At 40.8% G+C, this 24,422-nt stretch overlaps 2 protein-coding genes across 4 annotated transcripts in view; one reads left to right on the forward strand and one right to left on the reverse strand.

The window, feature by feature from the left end:
* The first annotated feature begins 6,015 nt into the window (after window positions 1–6,015).
* aanat1 (arylalkylamine N-acetyltransferase 1) lies at window positions 6,016–8,573 on the forward strand. The gene is made up of 3 exons (XM_034083567.1): window positions 6,016–6,163; window positions 6,965–7,119; window positions 8,203–8,573. The coding sequence occupies exons 1-3, from the start codon at window positions 6,016–6,018 to the stop codon at window positions 8,506–8,508; spliced, it is 609 nt and encodes a 202-aa protein (XP_033939458.1). The 3' UTR covers window positions 8,509–8,573.
* Window positions 8,574–9,659: 1,086 nt separating this feature from the next.
* The window catches only part of LOC117447010 (inactive rhomboid protein 2-like), a 37,019-nt gene continuing 22,256 nt past the window's right edge, over window positions 9,660–24,422 (reverse strand). For all 3 annotated transcript variants that reach the window (XM_034083576.2, XM_034083584.2, XM_034083593.1), the window contains 15 exons: window positions 23,883–24,066; window positions 23,076–23,297; window positions 22,790–22,918; window positions 22,277–22,386; window positions 21,760–21,978; window positions 21,421–21,532; window positions 20,972–21,046; window positions 20,256–20,417; window positions 19,672–19,757; window positions 19,443–19,506; window positions 15,732–15,826; window positions 15,554–15,629; window positions 15,368–15,468; window positions 14,346–14,499; window positions 9,660–11,889 (listed from right to left, as the gene is read on the reverse strand). In XM_034083576.2, coding sequence (XP_033939467.1) covers window positions 11,458–11,889; window positions 14,346–14,499; window positions 15,368–15,468; window positions 15,554–15,629; window positions 15,732–15,826; window positions 19,443–19,506; window positions 19,672–19,757; window positions 20,256–20,417; window positions 20,972–21,046; window positions 21,421–21,532; window positions 21,760–21,978; window positions 22,277–22,386; window positions 22,790–22,918; window positions 23,076–23,297; window positions 23,883–24,066 — 2,221 coding nt within the window. In that variant the 3' untranslated portion in view covers window positions 9,660–11,457. The remainder of the gene's footprint in view (window positions 11,890–14,345; window positions 14,500–15,367; window positions 15,469–15,553; window positions 15,630–15,731; window positions 15,827–19,442; window positions 19,507–19,671; window positions 19,758–20,255; window positions 20,418–20,971; window positions 21,047–21,420; window positions 21,533–21,759; window positions 21,979–22,276; window positions 22,387–22,789; window positions 22,919–23,075; window positions 23,298–23,882; window positions 24,067–24,422) is intronic.

Below are 24,422 nucleotides of genomic sequence, written 5' to 3' on the forward strand. Positions count from 1 at the left end.
TCTGCCCTTGGCTGTTTGTTTACTCAATAAACGCATCTCCTCTGGATATTAGGCCATGTATGTTCCATACCAGTAGAGTTTGCTTTTTGTTGTTGTGTTTATTGATCAAAAAGCAAACCTTCAATACAGCTGTTATGTGGTCAAGGTAAGTAAAGTAATAATTGAAGCTGTGTATTGGTTAATATTAGCATATGACTTAAAATGAAAACACAACAGCATTTCACAAAACGCCACAGCATTTCACAAAACGCTACAGCATTTCAGAAAACACCACAGCATTTCACATTGGACGGAAAGGGTATTCCTTTAGGGAGAACACTTCTTGTTTATGATTGGACAGAGCCAGCCAGACAGCACTGCTGTGATTGGTTGTTTTTGCTGCCAGTGAAGAAATGACGCTTCGTGATTGGTCAACGTCCGACAGCGCAATATGTCCCAACCGGTCCCTCCCAACACATCAGCCGTTAGCACACACTCAGAGCTCACAGCTCCTCATATCTGTTCAGAAACTGGACAAAAGTTAAATATGTACAAACCACAGACTGTCTATGTCATGGCGAATACAGTCGCGGCTTTATTTATGTCTGTATGACGTTGTTGTGAGTGTGGACGGAGCAGCTACAGGTTAGTTTAGCCTGATGGATCCGATTCCATTCTGAAAACACGCATTTTAAAAGCTTTTCGCCTGCCGTCTTGTCTGCAGACTTGTCAAAGCATTAATTCATGGTTTTTACTAACCGTTATCAGTATGTAGTTACTTCGGCATCACTTTGAAACGTGTATTACAATTAAATCACTGTCAAATATGTTCATTTTGTTGTAGTTGGTATCTCCTATAGGATTTACATGGAGATACTTCCCGCCCCCTCTCCAGCGCGTCTTGTTTGAATGACAGGAGCAAACACAGCTGACAGCCGCGGTGAAACTCAAGCGATTAGAGCGATGCGAATATTGGGTAGTCTACCATAGTATTTACATGGAGATAAGCCCCTTAAAAACCATGAATTAATAAAGCATTAATTCTGTGTTTACTCCTGTGATTCAAAAAAGACGCTGGAGAGGGGGCGGGCCGGATCTCCATGTAAATCCTATCGGAATCGGATCGATCAGGCTAAACTAACCTGTAGCTGCTCCGTCCACACTCACAACAACGTCATACAGACATAAATAAAGCAGCGACTGTATTCACCATGACATAGACAGTCTGTGTTTTGCATATCTTTAATTTGTGTCCAGTTTCTGAACAGATATGAGGAGCTGTGAGCTCTGAGTGTGTGCTAACAGCTAACGGCTGATGTGTTGGGCCAATCACGAAGTCATTTCTTGATTGGCAGCAAAAACAACCAATCACAGCAGTGCTTCTCTGGCTGGCTCTGTCCAATCACAAACAATAAGTGTTCTCCCTAAGGAATACCCTTTCCGTCCAATGTGAAATGCTGCAGTGTTTTGTGAAATGCTGCGGTGTTTTGTGAAATGCTGTGGCGTTTTGTGAAATGCTGTGGTGTTTTGTGAAATGCTGTGGTGTTTTGTGAAATGCTGCGGCGTTTTGTGAAATGTTGTTGTGTTTTCTGAAATGCTGTGGCGATTTGTGAAATGCTGTGGCGTTTTGTGAAATGCTGTTGTGTTTTGTGAAATTCTGTTGTGTTTTGTGAAATGCTGTGGTTTCTTGCACTTCAGGGCCACCGTACCATAGAGATGTTTTTATTTTAAAGTAAATTCAGATGGAACATAGTAAAAACATGTAAATTCTAATGTCCGCCTAAAAAAAAAACATTACTTATAGTGAAAACCACCCTTGAATGATGAGTTTAGTAGACTAAAAGCTTTAGGAATCCAAACTATAACATATAATAAGTACCCTGTATCAAGATTGATGCAAAACAAGTGAAATGTGACCTTTTTAGAGAGGTTTAGAAAAATAAAGTCCACCTCACCTCTGGGTAATGTGGGAACCATCAGTTCCATTTGAACGTTTTCACTGTAAAAATCATTTTATTACTTTGAATTATCACTATAGGTATTCATTCCATCCAAATACAACTGTTGTGAAAAAATAAATAAAATAAAAAATAAAACATACTGTTATCCTCTTAGGCTCCACCGACCCGAAATCGCGTCATTTTCAGGAAACAACGTCTAAGGAAGCTTAATATTTAATAAACTATGAATATTTTATATCCATAGAACGGGGAAAAAACTAATTTAACTGATCTTTTTCATTTATTTTTTCACAAAAAACACACAATGCTAACAGTGAGCCTCTGAATTAGCCCCGAGCGAAAAATGCTAACCTATTACTGCACCGAAAATCACTCCTAGCTCCCTTATTACTTATCCTAGCTCTACATCCAACACATTGTTTATGACCGCAAGGAGACACAGAATCTAACGGTGCCCACCTCAACACTAAAAGATACAAACTAGCGAGGTTACCAACAAAAACGTACATCAAAACAAGTGGCGCTAGGTATTAGCATTAGCACTGCACACACCCACGGCGTGTTCCAATGAAAAGCATACATATATATAAATAAAGTATAAAGTATAGGTCAACACATTTCAGTATAACACACCAATTGCAATATTACTCGTTTGACACCGTGGAGCAGGGTTTCTATGTAGGCCTACCGAGAAGTGGGTAGTTTAATGAGTCTATTGACGACAAAACCTCCGCGCACACAGACAGCCAAGGCAAGCTACCTGAATTAAGTCTCTCCCTAAACCGGCAATACCGGAAATGTGACATCCGGTTTGTCCTTCACAATAAAGTTTTTCAAAATAAAGGTACATTTAATATTGACGTATCAAATTGATTCAAATGTCTTACACAACACATGTATCAAGACAATAAATGAACTGTTTATATAGTCGATCAACACTGTGTATGTTACTCATTACAGGATAATCACATGGCACTAAATCAGACCGGCTGTTCTCCTCTGTTTACATCCTGCTGGTTTAAATTATGTGTTCTATAGGCTCTGTGCACAAGATTGAGTTGAGTAGTGAGCCATTCGTTTTTTTTCATGGTGAGATGTCTGCTGAGAGGTCCTTGTATACCTCGCTGACTTTTGAGGACATCTGGGTCTGGCAGCTCCCCCCGCACGGCCTTGTAACGTGTACTCCTTTGAACACAGCTACATACAATTACTTAGGACAATATATATTACCTTACACCGTCAGCAACTGTAAACTGCTTTGGCATAGTGGAAATGAACACCATGTCACTCACTCTGCCTGGTTTCACACACTATTAATTACACAAAATAATTGTCAATTTAATTGAAAAGGTCATTGATGCAATATACTAAATCAGCTCTTGGCACAAAGGAAATACTCATTAAATCATGGATTGGCTGTGAACACATACTGTTCTATTGTATTGCATAGAAAGATGTGTTACTGTTCTGCTTGTAGTGGAAATACTGTTTGTAGTCGTAGATAGAAAAACAAAGATGGAAAACATTTCACCATACATTGTTTAGGAGTTTTATATGTATTGGGTGTTTATGGTTAATGTGGGAAATTAATAAGCAGAGCTGTTGCTGGTAAATTGCTGTGCCATCATAATAGTAATGTGTATACAGCGTTTCGTGAATATCTGGAAAAATATGCGAGTAGTTTGGAATCATTTGAGACTGGTACAGAAATGGTACATTCTCTGTTAGACTACGTTCGCCCCGATTGAGCTAGCAACTATTTTATTCGCAATTTAACATCATATTGGATATGGGCTTAACTTGTCCTGGACTGGAATTTTCCCGATCTTTTCCCGAGGAGGTGTTTGCGAAAAAGCGCTTAAAACGCATGAATAACACCGATATTTCAAAATGGCCGACTTTCTGGGGGTCGGGGCTAATGGAAGCTATTTTGAAATATGTCCGCAATTCCATCAGTAATGTCTGTGGCAAGATTGGGGTAGTTTGGAGAAACTATATGTGACTATCGCGCAATAGGGGGCGCTACTGAGCTGGTGTACAAAAATGTAAAAAAATGTTGTACAGTCTGGAAAAAGACGTGGGTTGTGACGTGTGTTCCAAGTTTTGCGTCCGAAAGTGATTTTAGCGATTTTGTGGCATTTAAATCGTCAAAATTGGTACATGTTCCATTAGCTTACGAGCTCCCCGTTTGAGCAGTCGACTATTCATTCGCAATTTAGCATCACATTGGATATGGGCTGATCTTGTCCTGGTTTGAAATTTTTCCGATCATTTTCCTAGGACAAGTATGCGAAAATGCGCTTAAAATGGACATATTTCAAAATGGCCGACTTCATGGGGGGCGGAGATAATGGAAGCCATTTTGAAATATGTCCGCATTTCCATGAGGAATCTCTGTGCCAAGTTTCGGGTAGTTCGAAGAAACTATATTTGACTACCGCACAATAGGGGGCGCTACTGAGACATATTTGCTAAAACGTCCGATTTTTTTCTACAGTCTGGAAAAGGTTGTGGGCTGTGACATGCGTTCCGAATTTAAAGGCCGTAACTCATTTTCTCCCCTACTTATGGCTCGGTACATTTTTTAACCCTTCGATTTCGAGAAAAAACTGAATAGGACACGCCCACATTTTTCATTGGTTGCGACCCTTTAAATCTCCGTTTATACTCACCCTGCCAGTATGTCTATGACAATATATATTTTTTTAGTCCATCGGTTCTTGAGATATAAATTAGTTGTGTTTTTGGCGCCCCCTATTGTTAGAAATGAATATTGTTTGTTGTACCTATTCCCCAAGACACACTGAACCTATCCACCGAAATCTGTGATATTTGGATACATTTTGGATGAATTGTGAGCATTTATGTGTAGGCCACACCCTTTTGCTAATACGTTTTGATTGATGTCGGCCACATTTTTCCACACCTCGTACTCATTTTGTACGGTAATGTGTCTGCCCCTCCATTGATGCTGTGCACTAAGTTTGGTTTGGAAAATCAAGAAATTGGAATTTAAGTTAATATTTCAATGTTTTTCACATTATGCTAATTTAAAAAAAATCAAAGTAGGCGGAGCTTCTGGATATGAGAGGATAATATGTAGAGCTGCTCCACCCGGATAAGTGTGCAAAATGTCAGGTCCGTCAGACTTACGCTGCGACTTTGTAAATGTTTCGAAACACTGAATTTACACAGGTGGCGCTAGAGAGCAAGGTGAAAAATGTTCACCCATCGAATCCAGAATGTTAACATTGTCACCGGTCCTGGCGGCGTTGCCAAATGTCGCTACATGAATAGTGTCGTAACCCCCTCAAAAACAGGTCGAAAGTGCAGAACCGGTAACAGAAGAATAATAATACTGACGATTTCAATAGGTCTTTGCACTACGTGCTCAGGCCCTAATAAAAAGAATATGAGAAATGCAGTAAAATATAGTTCTGTTGCTAGAGGGTTACATTTTGTGGGAAAGTTTCATAAATAAGAGAGGAAAACAGCTGTGGCTTCTTGAAATTCCTTACATGTGTGGCTTATAACACTGAAGAGGTGAAAATCCAACTCCTACACGCCCTGTAATCCTTTTACACATCTGGAAAAAACGTAGGCCTACACTCGATTTACAGGGACTATGGAAAGTTTCCTTCTGAGAGATCACATCACACATACCTCCAGGCCTTAAAATGGTAACAACCCCAGCAGACTATGAGACCTCCAACACATGATCAGTAAAATCCAAATCTGCTGCAAGTCTGATGCATGACGAGGATAATGCTCATTGCTCACCACACGGATATCCCATTTGACCCCGACTAAATATGTTTATTGTTTGATTTACTCATGGGGAATTGCAGGGTTTGGTCATCCAGCTCGCTTGGGGATTATAACCTTGCGCACCGAGGGTATAAATACTGAAGGCGCGCACCTCTCTGCTCAGTCTTAACCCGCAGTCCCTTTACGCACGGATCAGGCTTCTAGACGAGGACCTAGCAGCGTTAAAGGAGAGATAAGCAGACATAGGTCCTCAGGTACACACCCCCATACTTTATTATTTTGTTTTCTTGGGGGAAAACACCACTTTATGTCGGTGATGAGCGCAGTTCCGTTGGCGAGGCCGCTCCACATGCCCTCTCCGGGGTCGAGGGGTCGCCGCCACACGCTGCCGGCCAGCGAGTTCCGCTCCCTGAGCCCGGAGGATGCTATCAGCGTGTTCGAGATTGAGAGAGAAGGTAAACTACACGTTGTGCTTTACTTAATTAAATCACGTAGTCCTGTTAAAGCTTTTAAATAACTTTAGGGCAGTTAGCCTTTTCCATGCTCTGTTACGCACACAGGGAGGACATTACATCGAATTTAGCTTACGCTTTTGTCCAAAGCAATAAACCATAAAGATTCCAACTCGTAACAACAACACAAAGTGCTGACATATTCACTTCAAACAAGCAAGACCATTGTAAGTGCTGGTGCATAAGTTAAAGTCTTAAGTGTTACTTATTTTAGGGACGTTTTCTTTCTTGTAAAGGAAATTGGGATCATTCATTGTGTCTCATGGAATAAGCAGCCGAAGGTCATGTTTTTCTTAAACGTTCAACAAAAAACAGACATTAACATACCTTTAAACAATGTATCTCCTATAGTAAACTTTTTTAAATATAGATAGGATTAATTCTGGCCAACAAATGATATTTTGTATAATTATAAAGGGTGACCTGTGATTATTCTTGTAATTATTGTTGATTAAGGGATAGGGTTAAATCTATATATTTGTAATGAATAACCATAAACAATATATATTTTACTTTTACCTTCAATTGTGTGGCCCACTACAAATATAGTTACCATGGCCATTACGATCTATCCTAAATGTGTGTGTGATATGAGTTCAGGTGTCTTTGACCTGCATAACTTCCCTGGCTGTGATCCAGCATACCCTTATTTATCAAATATGGCAGTCACATGTAAGTAGGGGGACGTTATGCCCACTTTATGTCATCCAGGTTTCTTAATGTATAATATTCTCCTCTCCACAGCCTTCATCTCAGTGTCCGGCGAGTGTCCTCTCCACCTGGACGAGGTGCGTCACTTCCTCACCTTGTGCCCTGAGCTGTCTCTTGGCTGGTTTGAGGGGGGACGTCTGGTGGCTTTCATCATCGGCTCACTGTGGGACCAGGAGAGGCTTACCGAGGTGAGACAGAGAGCAGGACACCCGAACAAAGACTTACCTAAGGCCTAATGGCAGGGAATATGCAGAACGAGGTTCAAAACAGATTAACAGGAGAGATTTAGGTGCATATCTATGGTATAATGTCTTCAGAAAGTCAGATGGTGTGGGTAAATGTTTCACAGATTCCCATAACTGTTCAGATGTGTCAGAGTACGTTTCAGCATTATTATGGCCTTGAATGCTCCTTAAATATGAAATGCAGGTTGGCACACTCTTGAGGCATATAAAGAATGATAGTTAGAAAGTAAAGTCAGTTGTGAGGAAAACTGTGCAATGACTTTTTGCAATAACTCAGAGAGCAAACATTCACAGAAGACAATGTGCTTAACAAGGCCAAATAGAGGTTTCATTAGGTTAAACATTTTAAAAACTACAAACTATCAACCTTTTAATGTGCCAACCAAAGCTAGAGAAAACACTCTTTATTTCACATGTATACCGAAGCTGTATAGTCATATGTCTGTGATTACTTTTCCGTCATATATTCTATGCTAACACATAGTAACAATAGAGAATCGTAAAGTCAGCAAACATTCATCAATCATCAATTTTGTTATCATTTGCCAACATGGTCATACCAGTCCAAGTAATGTTGTATCATCAAATATCCTGAGTGTGTTGAATTAGGAAACTCTCCATTTGAATGCATACTAGTTTTCTATTGTGGGAGGAACAATGTTTTATCCATCTCAAATTAAGACTGAATGAAACATCTATCTCCCAGGCATAGATATAGTTGGGCACTTTTTGAATTTTTCTTTAGTAAAATAGATTTAATTCAAAGAGGGATTTTTCAGTCTTTCCTCCATATTCACACACATTGATACAGAGGCAGAGGCTGCCATAAAAGGTGCTACCAAACATTCACACACCATTGGGAGTAATTTATAGCTAAGCATCTTGCTCAAGGTCGACATGTTGACAGCAGGGGCTGATGGACGACTGCTCTACCTTTTTGGCCACAGTCTTCCAAGTATATACTTAAACAGGTTTCTCATCAATTCCACATTTCTTACACTTCTCCCCTCCCTCTGTATTTCCCAGGATGCCCTCACTCTCCACAAGCCTCACGGGATGACCGTCCACATCCACGTCCTGGCCGTCCACAGGACTTTCCGGCAGCAGGGCAAAGGCTCCATCCTGATGTGGCGCTACCTGCAGTACCTGCGCTGCCTGCCCTACGTCCGCCGCGCCGTGCTGATGTGTGAAGACTTCCTGGTCCCCTTCTACAGGAAGTCAGGCTTCAAGGTGCAGGGCCCCAGTGAGATCTCGGTGGGACCCCTTACATTTATTGAGATGATGTTCCCGGTCAGAGGCCACTCCTACATGCGACGTAACAGCGGTTATTGAGGACAGATGGACTTGATGTGGATTCTCCCTGGATCCTCTGGGACCTGAATCCCCTCATGGACACATCATTATGGGACATCTGAGCAGCTTCCAGCAGCAGCAGCAGCAGGGTGTTTGTGATCCTCACTTTGCATAAGACAGCTTCTGAGGAATGTGCTCCGACTGTGAGTCTGCAGACAGCCGAGTGCAAACATCAGCAGTGTGGAAAATAGTTGAAAACTTAAAATACTTCAAGGAAAAAAAAACATTCATTACAGCAAAGTCCTGAAAGACTGTAAGCACTTATTTATTATATTTTGTTTTGTATTTAACGATTAATAATGTAAGAAATGTAATATTGTATTCAATAGAACACAGTGGCCTTGTCTTTGTTAGTCGTCTTTTTTTATATATGTATTATTTAACCAATATAACATGGTTTCTTGCGCTCTATGAAACCATTGTGTCATTAAGTATATGCCCAGTACTAATTCATTCTGCCCTTTATGGTTTGGTAAAAACGTCATGCCTACCACAGCATTAGAACATTTCTGTATATGCAACACTTTGTTTAACTATGATGATGACTTTGAAGGTGAATTGCCAAAGTGAACAGCTAACTTTCAAAGCCTACGAAATAAAGATTCAAAAGGGAGTGATATCATACAATAATTCTATTTAGTAGCTTAGACGCAGGTGATTATTTTATTATATTTATGTACACATGCAATCACTTTATTTAGTATTTAAGTTTTCTAAATGTTTGCTTTCAAATGATCTCGATAGCCTCCTCTTGCCTTTCCCCTCATAGACCATCACCGCCTCCCGAGTCTTGAATCAAGACGAACACATTTTTATTTACAAAGTGTTGTTCTTCATATAATAAAGGTTCTATTTTCTAGCATGTCTGCATTGATGTCATTTTGTTTTTTTACAGTTCTTACCACTTGGTCCATTTATTAACTATTTTAAGGCTTTTTATCATATTGCATTTTCTTAATACTTCTTTTACAAGAATTTGTCATTAAGTTTGTGTTGCCTTTGTATAACAGATCCACACACATAAGGTTCAGTTATTCTCACTTTAATGTATACAAATTCAACTGTTTTGGGTCTCAATGGTGTGGCGCCAAGTACAGAAAATATAAAATCATTTGATGACAGACACAACCTCAACGTTCACTAGGTAACTGAGTGAAACTCATTTTTAATAGTGACATTTATTTTAACATAACTGTGTTAACATACATATATTTTCACATATAAAACTGAAGCAAAACAAAACAGTACCTTGAAAATGACCTGAAGTTCATTTAAAAATGTTCCTTTTTCATTCCAATAATCAGAATGAGTGAATATATTTGGTCCCAAAGCAAGCGCAGCAGTTGTTTCTCTTCAGATAAACTCTCAGGTCAAAAGGCACAGTGAAGAGGTTTCCTAAAGAGAGGTGGGGTCATTATTTACACTGCTAGAGTCCTATGTTGTACACAGACGGCCTTTACAATTTAAATATAGTGGTGTTTGCCCAACATATAACCTGGTTGCACTTAACAACTCATGTTGTCAACATGTTGATAATCAGTGAGTCAGCCCCTTAGACACACTCTCATAATCTCATAACTCACTCAGTAACTCACATAATCCTCCAACAACAGGCTTTCCTAACAGCTCAGTCCACAGCAGAATCACCAACGACAACAAACCAGCTCAAAGATAACAGCAGGGGGAACTGTGGCAGAAATCTTTCAATTCAGGTAAACAACTTCTGACAACCATTTATCACATTGTCATCAACAACCTAACCTGGGTCATGGATTTGAAAACCAGAGCAACCAGCTGCTAGCTTCCAGACAAAAGGTAAAACGATGAGTTTAAATGACATGTCGTCAGGAGTGTTGGCATTTCAAGAGACTGTTTAGATGATTACTCCCATGGCAATTTTACAGTAAGCATACAAAATGGTTTAGGCACCACTGTGTTATGAGACGTTACACATATGAGACATTATGTGGCATGGACGTAAAGAAATCTAAGGGATTGTGAAGAACAACATGCAAATACAATACAAGCATCCAATGTTGTTGCTTTGGTAGGTGTGGTGTCATGTGATCAGCATTCAGTAAGTTGATCACAGGCAGAATGCAAAAGTCAAATGAGGCATCTTTGTAGAATGGCATAGTCTGTTTAAGGCAACTAGTGGTTTTCGATTGAAATCTTACCTTAGTTGACCGCTAATATATTGCCCTTTAACAATTTCAGCTGCACAGTTAATACTTGGAACACCTTGTTAACATTAGCCTAACATATCACGGCTCCAAAAATTAAGAACAAGCCTAGTGCATACTTACAAAAGAGCGAAGATTAAAACGTTAGAACTCTGAAAGCCTTTCAAGATAGATAAAACATATAGAAGCAGCAGATCTGATTGACAGCGTTTGTAGTGTCACTGAAAACATGAATGAGTGGCAGCAGGAAGCGTCTGTGTTTCAGTTCACCGAGGCCACAAGACACCGGAAGGCCCGGAACATTCTCCCTTTCATCTCAGCTGTTTGTCCTCCATAGCATTAAAGGGACAAGGGATTGTAGGCCATTGGTGATTATTTTGGCTTCTTTCGATTGATGTGACTTTGAGCTGAAGGAACCAAAGAGACTCTGGCGCTATAGAGCTTTTCCTTGAGGTCAACCCAGCTCTGCACGTTTTTGACGCCCTAAGTGTCTTTTCTTGTCCTTTGAATCTGCCAGCCCATTAGCTAATTAACATGCCAGGTAGTAACACACTTGATTGAGGCTGAGTTAAGTTTTTCTGAAGTCAACAAGTCAGCAGGCCGAGGAGAAGAGATTCATTCAGTTCACTTCTCATGGATGAATTGATAAAAAAAAAATATGATAGTCACATTTTAAAAGGCTCCCGACTGGATCTGGTGACAGCTGACCCACTCATCAGTTAGAAGCTGGTGGTCAGCATGGAGACTAGTGCACCACGTCGTTAATGTCATGGTCTATATCGTACTTTTCACAGAACTTGCTTGTGAAGGGCAGGCAGGTGAGATGCTCCAGCCAGTGCCAGTTAATCGGGTAAATGTAAAACCAAACGACGAGTGAAGACACCAGCCCGATGTACGCCAACATGGAGACAGCGATGAGGATTCGTTTCCGATACTTGTCGAAGGTCCCAAAGGTGATGTAGGGCAGGAAGGCGAAGGAGAGCAGCATGCCGCTGAGGAAACCAAATATGTGGGCGATGTTGTCGATCCACGGCAGGAGGCCGCACAGGAAGAGGAAGAGCACGATGCCAGACAGCTTGAGGAAGGCTTTCCAAGGCTTCTCCAGAATCTGCCAACCTTGAAACAGCTCCACAAACAGGCAAGCAAGGAGGCCGAACTGAGACCCTGCCGGACCCACCTGGAGGAGGACAAGAGAAGACATGTTACAGACTATCCCACAATTGAATTCAAAAGAAGGATTTCAGTCCCGACAAAAAGTTTTGTGGTCTTTAGGATCAAATTGAGGAGTACCTATGTTTGTAATTTCCTACATTCTATTGGAAGTTTGTCACGGAGAGTAGGATGCTCACAGGTTTGATAGCATTGTTGTTCAATTATATATTTAAAAAAAAAAAAGCTATTTGACTTCTGAAAAAAATGAAAATACTCTATTTGGTAGATAACACACAGGGTTATTGGACTGATTGAGTTTGAATGTATTACAGTGGATTTGGTAACCAGAGTTATCCATAATGTTTCAATGTTGAGTACGCGTTTCCAAGCAGAAAATAATAACGACAAGTTACCAGGACAGTCATTTAGGTAACACTTATTTAAACTGAAACATCTGTAGGAGAGTTTTAGCAACATGGCGTCTCCTGTTATTTTCCATCTAGTTCTGTGGAGGAGCTATACTACGAGCCGTGGTCCGGCAATAAAGTGGAGCAGATTAAAGTGACGTCTGAGTTTGAAGGCTTGGCCTGGTCAAAGGCAGATGGCTAATCTTTGACGCCGTTAAACCCAAACAGAACAAACAGGAAAGGAGCACGGCCGGGCGCTCCACCCACACACTCCAGACCCGAGGACTAAAACATTCCCAACACCAGCCGTGCGGTCACTCACTCAGATGTTAGAGGATGGCGCAGAGGACACCTAGTAGAAGTTAGTTTGTTAGAAGTGGGAATGGAAACATTATAATTTAGTATGTTTTCATTCATAATGTTAATGCCGTTACCCATTACTTCGTATGGTCTGGAAAATATTATCCTCGTCTGCACATGCTCACCCACTCAATTCAAATTAAGATGTTATTCTGGAAAAACATAATCCAAGTCTAATTGTATCCAGTTTATTAAATTAGCTTTAATTGGAGAGTGTTGAGAGGGGGGGGGGGATTGTGGGATGACACATGTAAAGGCTCAGTGGCTAAAGCTGGCGTTTATTTAAAAAAGATTACACATCTCAGCCTCATCCAGTTTTTCACTTTAGATGTACGACTAATTTATGAGTTTTAGGAACAGTTCTGTTTTACTTGTGAGATGTAATTATTACAGTCACAGCTGCTGACACAGAGTCTCCTTAACTCAACAGTTAAAGGATAATCCACTTAAACTGCCTCCTTAAGCCCCTTGACCGCCACAGTTGTGCCTTGCGTGTGCGTCCTCCGATTATTCCCGGTGTATGGAGACCTGTGAGTTGGTCAGCACTAAGCAGAGCTGCATGGTGGGATTTCTGGCTCTCACGTGCGTCATACTGAGAGCCACCTCATGTCACACCACGCATATATCAGACCAGAGTAATTGGTGATGGCTAATGAAGTAGATAATGACAGCTTCGATGACATCAAGACATAAAAACGAGAGTGAAGACTCAAGGGAAAGTGTGTCAATGTTAAATAGTTAGGTTCTTTTTTCCTGTTCATACCAAAAGGACTCAAAGCAAGTGTCAATTCTGCATAAATGTGGTCCAAAGTGCAGTAGCTGTTCACCCGCACAATGGCACAAGACTAATCCCTTAAAAAGGGAACGTGTGCTTTACACAGACACAATGAGGAGAACAGGTGTGCCAGTCAGAAGTGGGTATTCCAGTTTGTTTCACACGTCCAGTGTTTGCACAGATCAACAAGTGGGTTTTTGCAGATTACATTTTGGATTAGAAACCTCTATAACAGTAGGGTTACTCATAATAATTATTCTAACTCAACTTTAGCCACATGAAAATCCAAATATATCCCACATTAATAAAAAAGAAATCTGCAAAATACGTTTTTTTGTTTCATGTATTAATATGATGAAGGTAAAATCAAGTTGCAACCAACAGAAGCCAAACCAATGACTGCCTAAAAAGATAGATCCATTCTCAACTTTAAAGCTATGATCAGTGTTTGTAAATGTCAGCAGAGGATTTACTTCAGGTGATCCAAGATAATTAGGGAATGCTATACTCTAAAACATACACCACCTGAGGAGCAGTGCTCTTGGTTGGTTGGCGGTGCTCTCCTGATTGGAAGGACCCCTGTCAATCGTATAATGCCTTATCCAATGAAGCTCAGTTTCTCCAGGCACTTAACAGTTAACACTATGAGGTGTTTCCTTTGCCCCTCCAGACCTTTCTAAATGGGGTCAGAGCTGCTTGAATAATCCCCAGTATGAGAAATTCCCTTCCAGTAAGGGAGCCAAGGTAATCTAAGGTAAACTGAGTGGGGAAAGCAGGCAAACAGACCACAGTTACAATGGAAATTATGATATGTATGCCTTTTGAAAAACATTTTGTGACAGCATCAGAAACGGCTAGAATATGGTTCATGTGGGTCATTGAGACCATATTCAGCAGCTATAAAGTCCGAATGTGGAGGTGGCGCGGAGGAAAACTGACCTCAGCTCTGTAGGGCAGGAACAGGGCGGAGGCGATGTTTCCGGTGATACCGCTGAGGATGTAAATGATGGAGATGCGGACCCAGCCTGCCAGCTTCTCCAGGTCTCTCAGGATGGTCATCTGGAAGATCACCGACACCAAGCAGTGCAACAGCCTGCGCACACACACACGTCACAGAATTTAACATACATCCAGTCTGCTGGTATTTCAGCTGGTGCTGGGCAATAATTCAACATGATAATTTATTGACCTCAATGGAGTATTCTGAGAAAATCCTAAATCAATATATCGTGCTACTCAACTGAGTGGGCTAAATAGTTGATAAAATACACATAATTAACTCAAAAGTGTCAGAAAATCTGATGTGGAATATTTTGAGGAAATATCATTACAATATTTTACACTTTACATTACCACTCAGTTTCTCCAACTTTTAAGCTCCATGACCCATGAATACAATAGTACATAGAACTCTGTCAGGTATTACATTCACACAGGAGTACAAGAAAATACGCTCTACCATGTGGTGATTTCATATAGACTTTTCATTTATTGAATCATCAGAAATAACAAGATATCTCCTTCATTGGGATAGACAATTCTTTTGCCGGACCTGCAGGGTTTCCCACGTGCCTCGTGTTAGCACTAAGTATCAGTATTCACGTGAGTGAGCAGCTCACGGGCTCTTGGGGCATCAATTAGAAATACTGCATTCAGTTTGAATCCTGAAGGATGCTGACAATGAAACCTAGTAATTATTCATAGCAAAATGACTGAGGCAGCTCATTGACTCAGCGTAATAGGCTTAACACTTTGTCAAAGCATAATATACATTCTTTCACGGCTCTTTAGCTGTTATGGAAAGTTACATGTGCAGTAGATACATCTATACTTGAATGGCTGACTCAACTTAAATTATCAGAAAACAAGCAAATAATACTAACAAATAAGAGCCTTATCTATGTTTTTAAAAATTATAATTTAGGATGTCTACGGATGTTTGTGAGTGTTGCGGTGCGTACCCAGCATGGAGGAAGAGAGAGAGCCAGAGCCGGTAGAACTGATCAGGAACATCAGGGTTGAGGAACGGCAACAAGCCACACACATCATCCAGACAGTGGATCTGCACAAGAGAAGCTTATGGGTTCAGAAATGTACCAACACACAGGCAGAAACACACACACAAACCTCATGCACACACACACTACCTGTGAGCAGAGTGTGGCTTCCTCATGGAAGTAGCCATGCATGAAAGAGCAATACTCTCTGGTCGTGATCTCACATCTACAGGAGGGACAAGCAAAAGGCAATTTAAGTTTCCTCGGAGACTCTGGGATTTCAGCGGATTAAGAGGTGGAACAGAGAACTAAAGGTCACACATCTCACCTGCCCTTCGTTCCTATGCAGCACGGCCGTCCCCTGATTTTACAGTCCATGTGTCTGTAGCCGGTGTGGTTCCACTGCTTTGGTAATGTACACACCTGGAGAGGGACAAGCAATAAGCCATTACACAGAGATAGGGGTGGACTGAAAGTAATTATAGTACCGTAAGTTTGTTCTAATTAAATATCATATCTATCTGCATTAACTTGGCATGCCATGAAGACCCCATTACTTTATATATGGTGACAAAACTGGATTTAAAATCAGGGTTGCCAACTCTCACGCATCTGGCGTGTGACACACGCTTTCACTCTCAATCTCACGCTGCCCAAACTATTCTCACGCCAAAAACAAGAATACCGAAGACTAGAAACGGTTTTGAAAACTGGCAGCTCTGGGAGGGAAAAAAACATTTTTACTGTTTGCGCTCATCCTAATTTTCGGCATTGATGTAACAACATTCATAATTAAGTCAAGGTAACACCCTTTTCACCCCGGGTTACACTTTTCATTTGCCCTGTACGATGGGCGCTGTAAGTGATGAAAGTGGGGGGTGTTGGCTTATCAGGCGTCCGCAGCGCACAGCCAAAGTGGGTGTGGGATCGAGCGAGAGAGATAAATGCAATTTATGTAAACAAATATTTCCAAGGCACTCTTTTATAATTATTGGGGTAAACAGGTTTGAAATCATTTCAATGTATACTATAGGACAGAAAACCAAAAATATTGTTTAAAACTTGAGATACAAAAATATGCATAAATAAATGTTAACTAGGTAAAATAAAATATGAATGAACAACAAAAATAAAACAAGTTGCATTTATTTGCTATTGGTTATGTTCACATACTTATTTGATTATTAAAATGTAAACCAATCTTTTTCATATGGGTGTTTTACGGCCCGTCCACACAGCAGCGTGCGTTGAAAGCTTCACCATTCACTTTGAATGGGGTGACGTCACTTTGCTGGCATGGCTCGCTACAAAAGTTGAGAATGTTCAAGTTTTGAAGCCACGGCAGAAGCGTCAGCCCATCGAATCATATGCCAGTACAAGCTCTAGCCAATCAAACCGCTGCTTGTATGTCAGGGGCGGGAGATTCATGTGATTGGTTGTTGGTCGAGTTTCAGACACGCCCGCCGGCAAGCATCAACGCACGCCGCTGTGTGGACGGGCCGTTAGAGTTGTACCCCCTAGGTCAGGTCTCTAGTAATGTGTGCTCTAAGTGCACCAGATTGAAGCATTTTACTTTAAATGTTCAAACATTTCTTCCCGGGGGGGGCATACCCCCGGACCCCCCTAGAAGATGTGATGTCCTCACCCCAATTAAAACATGTTCATATAATACTGAATACATTTGAAGCCTTTGATGTATATGACTTATGTCAATACGTTTCTGTTTTTGTAGTGCATTGGTCTTTTGTAGAGATTTTTCATTTATTTTTTATATATTCTATTGTGTATTCCTTGGATACTTTATTTGTTCTACTGAACGATTTTCTGGCAGGGGGGGCGCCAGCTAAAATCTCGCCTAGGGCAGCAAATTGGTTAGAACCGGCCCTGATGGTGTAGGAAACGGGCTCCGTGTTACAAGACGGGTCAGGGTTTGGCGGTACCACTGCAGACTCTCTGCACACACACACGCACCGCTGCAGACTCTCTGCACGAAGGAGCCACGGTGCTGCAGCTCCTGATCGGAGCAGAGACACACATTCACTAAGCGGAAAAACGATACCCTGTCACAGAGATCTGCTATTTTAAATTGTAAAGTCAACACAAATCGACCCTAAATAAAGTCTATATTAAGAACGAGAGATGTTTTGACATTATGGCTTAAACAAATGACAAATGAGCGAGGGCGATGACGTCAGAGCATCGTCCTATGTGCCGGGGCTGAGCCCCGGACAGCCCCGGCCCAATTTAACCCCTGGTTAGAGGCCCTATTTTATCAGTATGTCTGGACTGCACAGCAGTTACAATGGTCAAACTACATTATAACAGAATTGTCCCCATTTTGTCTTTAATAGTTACTAACATTAGATATTTTAATGAGATATGGACCGCAAAACAAAAAATGTCCCTGATTTTCATTTTTGAAATTAAGTCACCGAATGCAAATAGTCGCCTTAGCTTATTTTGTTATGAGATGTGAATTACTGTTCAATTTAGTTGATGTAATAATCATTTGGTTTCTTTTACATTAAAAAAAGGTCTTATGTTTTGTTTGGGGGGAGGCCCTTTTTCCAGTTTAGAGCAATAGCCCCTCCAAATGTCTGTGCATTTCCCTGGATAGGTGTGTGGGCTGTCTTTCATTTTGACACACAGAACAATGGGGGCTCAGTATCCACCCTTATCCACAATGTAAAGTAATTCACACAGCCTCTTCCCTCTTCCCTCTTCTCTCTGTGAGGAGCAGCATGTTCAGCTTTCAGAACAAAGTAACAAAAAACTAAAATGGCATTAATTTTTTTAATATGTCGTGTAGTAATAGATGTATTTATTTTTCTTCTCAAGAGAGTACCAGAATGTGTATTTTATGTTAGTAGCCTATTTCAAAACTAAAACAAAAAAAATCTCCTGGGGGAGAATCAGCATGTCAACTCTTTCACCTGTGGAGAAATTGCAGGATTGGCTCCAGGTCGCCCTTTTTATTTACTACAAGACAAATGTGCCTTTTTATTTCATACAGTTCAATTTGGATTGAGACAGGGAAATAATCTAAACCTCACGCGTGGCGTTTCGCTGTCAAGGGGAGCGTGTATGTAATTACATTGCAAATACTGACATGAGCCCCACCACTGTATGGGTTAGCCCTACCATAGATTACCCAACAAAACTACTCTTTCGCAACTGCCGACCCGTATTGCGCATGCTCAGACCTAAGAACCAGTAGAAATGATAAAAAAGTAAAAGTCTGCTGCTTATTGTTATACTAGGCCAAAATAGAGTCAAAGAGTATATGAGAGTGAGAGTGTGTTAATTAATATATTTGGCAGTTTGGAGTAAGCCTGCAGATTTGTTTGTGTGTGTGTGTGTGTTTCATGTATAGCTCTCACGATAATTAATTTAGTTGGATACATTTTCCCGGAAATTATTGCGATAAACGATAATATTGTCGGCACCGTTGTATGACCATTTTAGACCACTGACATAATGATAATATATAATAATAATTCAAGTACATCCTTTCAAACTGCTAGTCACATCCTCATGTAAATGGGAATTTATCGAGTTCATTTTTATTTATCGTACGATAAGTCAATTAATTGCTTATCGCGACAGGCACACAATAAAACAGTGGAAACAAACATGTGTTTGACTTTCAATAGTGAATGAAACTTTGTGCCCTTTATAGTCTGTGTCCAATATTGTGTATTTGTATATATATATATATATATATATATATATATATATAGGCTATGCTAAGGTCCCGCTGCTGACACGATAGCAGTCATTTCGTGCGCATATGTAATTAAACCCATGATATCAAAATCTCACTCCAGCCAGGTACCCAAAGTTGGCAACCCTGTTAAAATGTGTGTGACAACTTCATACCTATGATAAAAAAACATAAAAACTATAACACAAAAAACCTAAATGAACCCTTCAATTTCAAAATATACATGCGGTATCACATTTGGTATATTTCTTGATAAGACGAAGAACGTAAGTGTAGAAAATAAATGTTCATATTTGTAGCAGTGTGTCCCCTTACCGGCCACTTGGTGATGTCATTCAGCCACACATGAGGCTCTGCAGAGGCGGGCTCTTCACACACTCTGGTCCCAACATGCAACACACAAGACACAAAAGAGGACATTAAATTACAAGCAAATGTTGGCATTGGCATTAAGTTCACTTAAAATTCATAGTGAAAACGCCGTGATATTTTTTTGTCCATATATCATGTGGCACAAACAATGACCACATACGCATCATCTCACCTGGGGTCCTGGTGACAGACAGAACCAGACGACCTGTTGATGTCCACTGGCTCATCCTTCCATTTAATAAACGTGGCCAGCGTCTCCTGCATATACAGTTATTACAGGATTTTATTTCAGTATTTGTTTGCAAAAAAACAAAGGAATTCAATCTTTAAAAGAAGAATAATAATTGTCCCTGTTTAAACCCCAATGTTTAGGATTAAGGTGTATTTATTGGCTTGGGTTTTGGTTGTTTGCAATCCAACAGCTTTATGCATTTAATCTGTCTCACTGGGGCTTTAAGGCACTCGCCAAAAATATAAACATATCAGCTTACAAAAAATTGTGATCTACCCCAAAGAATATTTGTGTATTGAAAAAGGTAATTTTTTACAATTACCTGATTATAATCGGACATTCAAGTGTTTGTACGCTGTTCTAGTCTGTGTTTAACTTAATCATGAATTTCCCAAAGATGTTTTCAATTGCAATTTTTTGTACAAATTCATAACATTTTTCTTTCTCTGACTTCTTTCTCAAACCAAAGCAAGGTTTCTTATCCTGCAGGACTAATTAAATAAGTTGAAGGATAATGTGCTTACGGAGCAGCCGGGCTTGAGGGTCTGCACGCATCCGGAGTTATCATTCTGAACGCAGCAGCCCGACTCTCTCTCCAGATCTCTGGCCTTCTGGATCAGACTGACTATCTGAGTGTCCTTACGGATGCACGGGGAGAACTTGGCCCCCAGGTGGATCAAGTCGTCCTGAAAAATTGAGGAATTTATTAAAGATACTCAAACCTGGCAACCCACACAAAGTTAAGTGATTATAGTAGTACAAATACAAAATATGTTATATATGTGCATTTTATTTAGGTGTAGATTAACTTTTCTATCTTTTGACAAGTTGTAAAGACATTTCTTCGTAATATTGGCTACTTGAAACTTAATAAAGCGAGACCAAAAATAATCACACATAAAACACATTTCACAGATGAAGTTTGGAGCCTGTTAAGTGCAACAGTGTGACAGGAAATGCAATATGTGATAAAGTCGCAAGCTTAAGAGGGTGTAACCACGCATCAGGCGAGGCAAAAAGTGTGTGGTGTTACCAACAATACACAACTCTGTGAACATTTTAGAAAAAGGGTGAATATGTCTTATTTGTTTTACAATCTGGCTGTATGTAAGAATTGCCGTACAATATTTAGGGAACATTTCACTTAAATTTCATAATCCAAGACCAAGTTTACTGTAAGTGAAATAAGTGAAAATATAGTGAAATACAGCAGATGAACTGAAACCAGCAGCAGACTCACAGAGCTGGGACCAATCCAGAAGTTCTCCTGTTGGATATACTTGACGCTCTCATAAATGCCTTTGTTCTTCAGCACCTACAGAGGGCGACAGAGGGACACCGTTGGGAAATGATCTGCTAAACACACAGCATAATTAGCAGAAAACTAAACATTTAAAATTCTTTGTTCAATATTCTCATCTATGAGTCTTAAATGTGACGGATTGGATTGCATCATATTGTTGAAGGTATTGTGTGTGCTTTCTTTATTTAATGCATAAGCCATGTATTGATTGAGCAGATTATATAAGTGCACCCATATAGCAGGTATTCCTGCATAAAAAACACTTTGGCAGTGCAGATAGCAGGATGTGTGTGTACTCTTGTTCGTCAAATGCAACCAATATTGCAAAAAAAAGTCAACTCAGTCAGTATCTCACAGTAATCCTCTAAGTTTGGAGATTCACTCACCAGGTCAGACGAAGAATGTTGTGCAAACCCCACAGGGGCAAAGCCGTATGTACAGCAGGCCAGCAATGTGATTACTATGTGGACAAACGTGATCCAGTAGGCAAAGTAAGGCCTAAAATACACAGCAGAGAAGCACCATACATTAAGTGAAGCTAACACGTGGGCCAGGAGTCAAACATCACATTATATGGAAGACAAATGTATTTCTTTATTTAAATGTGTGTAAGACTGTTCATATTGTAGCAAATTACAATCACTTGTATCTTTCTTCTCTCTGGAGGTTTAATGTCACTTTTGACTGCAAGAAATCCCCCCCACAGAAGAAACATTTTTCCCGACCTATGGCTGTGGATGTCCTCCAGCTGCTTCTGGATGTTGCTGCTGATGCTGCGTCGGTAGTGCCGGTTCAGCCACTTCCCCACAACGCCCATGCCGTACTGACGCTTTTGTTTGTCAAAGGCAAAGTGCTTGACTTGGGAGGCGATGCGACCCCCCCGACGAGGATGGCTCTTTTCGTGGCCTGCCATCGGCGTCCTGGGTGTTCGAGAAATGTCCTTACTGGAGCGGAAGAAAATCATTCAAGGATAATAGAGGGAGAGAGTTAGTTGTGAAGGGAGCAGTAAAGTGGCGTTCAGACAGATTAGGAAGGAGAAAAAATACGAAGGAAACTAATACAAGAAACAAAGTATGTAGGCATAACGTGTAACTCTTCTTTGTTACTAGAAAGTACTGATGAGTAGCTTCAACACGGCTTTTGTGAATGAGAAAACTAGGGATTTCTAAATATTGCCCTCAGGACTAAAGGAGCGTGGGTGTTAACAGCATTCTTCCTAATGTTTTTTGTGTAGTTACTTACAGGCTGGGGAACTTCTGGTCTGGATACTCGCAGGGAGCAAAAGCTGCAGACATGGGCGGAGATTCAAATACGTCATCAGCCATAGAGTACAACTCCCCACGGGCATCGACCTACACGGGAAAAACAATGGAGAGCAACAATTATTAGCAGCCAGGCCTCATATGTTTAAACAACAACACCCTGATCCTGCTGAAGCAAGGAGGGAGAAAAAACAGGTTATTTCTGTCAAACATCAGATTTCTGAATAGATTTGACATAAAGAAGGGGTATGATAGACGTTTGACCGTATTTACATTTTAGATATAAACGCATACAAAAAAAATGAAGAAAGAAGGAACAACAAGGCAAAAGTTGTTGCTGAACAGACGCTGATATAAGAAATTAACAGTGAAAGTGAAACAGTGTTGAAGAAGTGCGACTGCTGACATTACCAGAAGAAGAAAAAAGAAAGTTGCCGCAAAGAGACAATTTGTCGCCAAAGCGCCGACAGGAGGATGGAGAGTGTGTGCTGACCTTGCTGAAGAAGAGCGACTCGGACGTGTCTGCAGAGTCCACGGTGTCATCGTCCATCCAGCTGGGCCTGATGAAGCTCCTCTTGGGGAAACTGCGACCTGTCTGCGAGCCTGCCAACCCATTACGACCCTGAACAAAATGCATTAGTTATTTTACACATGCATAATGTTTCAGGGATAAGTTCTGATCAAAAACAATTAAAACACTGAAGGTATTTCATGTATTAGAGGTATTTGCAGAATATGAGAAAACAACCGGCCAGGTATATTTTTGGTAGCCAACCCACCTTCAGCAGGTTGGATGCGGCCCGGATGCTCATGCGGGCCACAGACTCTCTCTTGCGCCTGGGGAGGCAGCTGTAGCCGGAGCGCTGGCTGGTGAAGGAGCTGAGCGAGGTGAACCCCGGGGTGATGGGACCCCCCTGAGTGGGGTAAGGCGTCCTGGGGGAGCGACTGTCCACGTCATCTGGGCAGCGGAAGGCCCGCCCCCGTGCCAGGGGATCAACAATCTACCAGAAACAGATTACATATTTGCTTGGCTAAAACTCTCTCTCGTGTGTGTAGATGTTTGTGTGTAAAGCAAATGAAAAACATAATGGTGCTAAATAAAAACTCTCATCACGTAGGTGAACGTAGATATGAGATAAAGAAAATAAAAGAAAAAAGTGGATGATGAGTAGATGAGAAGAGCTGGCAGTGACTTGATCCATCTGGAGAACAGATGGTCCACGTCTGTCACCTCACAGCTATCTACTTTATTAAATACAGACACATTTTCTCTCTTTAAAAACTATCATTATTATTTACTCCTGTTCTTCCAGAGAGACCTCTAAGCTTCATAAATGATATATGTTGAACATTGTTAATGTTATGACACAATACCTAGTGAGTGGAAAGACCCCATGATTCAGACAGCTGTGTCTGTATGTTTGCTGTCTCTGTAACTTATATCCATGGTAGGATATTTTGGAATCAGGATATTAAAGATGTTCCTCAACAAGTTACGTTGAATAAAACCTCACTATGTGAATAATTGGCTGGATATGAAAATGTAATTTGAGAAACACAGTATGTTTCTGTGGACCATAGATTACCTTGGGCATCTTGTGTGCTGCTGGTGACTCCAGGCCCTGGTCGAAGCTGGTGGCCGTATCAGGCTCTCTGTACTGGACCTTCAGCTTACCGTAGCGCTGGCTGCAGTGGCGCAGGCTCTTCCTGTGCCATACCTGCTGCTTCGTCTCACAGTCTTCCCCCACCCCAAACCACTGGGCTGTATTCCTACACATACAGAGAGAAAAGGGTTGCTGATGAATGCTGACAAATTGCTGTAAATGATTATAAACTAACTCATAATGCTGCTCTGTGCCCCATTAGGCGAATCCTTGATGTTTTCTAGTGCCTCACCGGACTCCATCCGACCTTCTTGTGAGCGTTACGAGCCTAACATGCAGCCACCACTGTAATCTCGATGTGCAAATATAATACTAATATCATTAGCGTAGCCTTATCTTATTGAAAATGCTCAGAAATACTGTGTTTAACCAAATGAAAATACATGCATTTTAGCATTTTTGTACTGAACTCTTTCCCTTCTCCCTCAATATAACTTGAGGGCTCTTGTGATCCATTCACAT

Source organism: Pseudochaenichthys georgianus, chromosome 1 (genome assembly GCF_902827115.2).
Source record: "Pseudochaenichthys georgianus chromosome 1, fPseGeo1.2, whole genome shotgun sequence".
In the NCBI taxonomy this organism is placed as follows: domain Eukaryota; kingdom Metazoa; phylum Chordata; class Actinopteri; order Perciformes; family Channichthyidae; genus Pseudochaenichthys; species Pseudochaenichthys georgianus.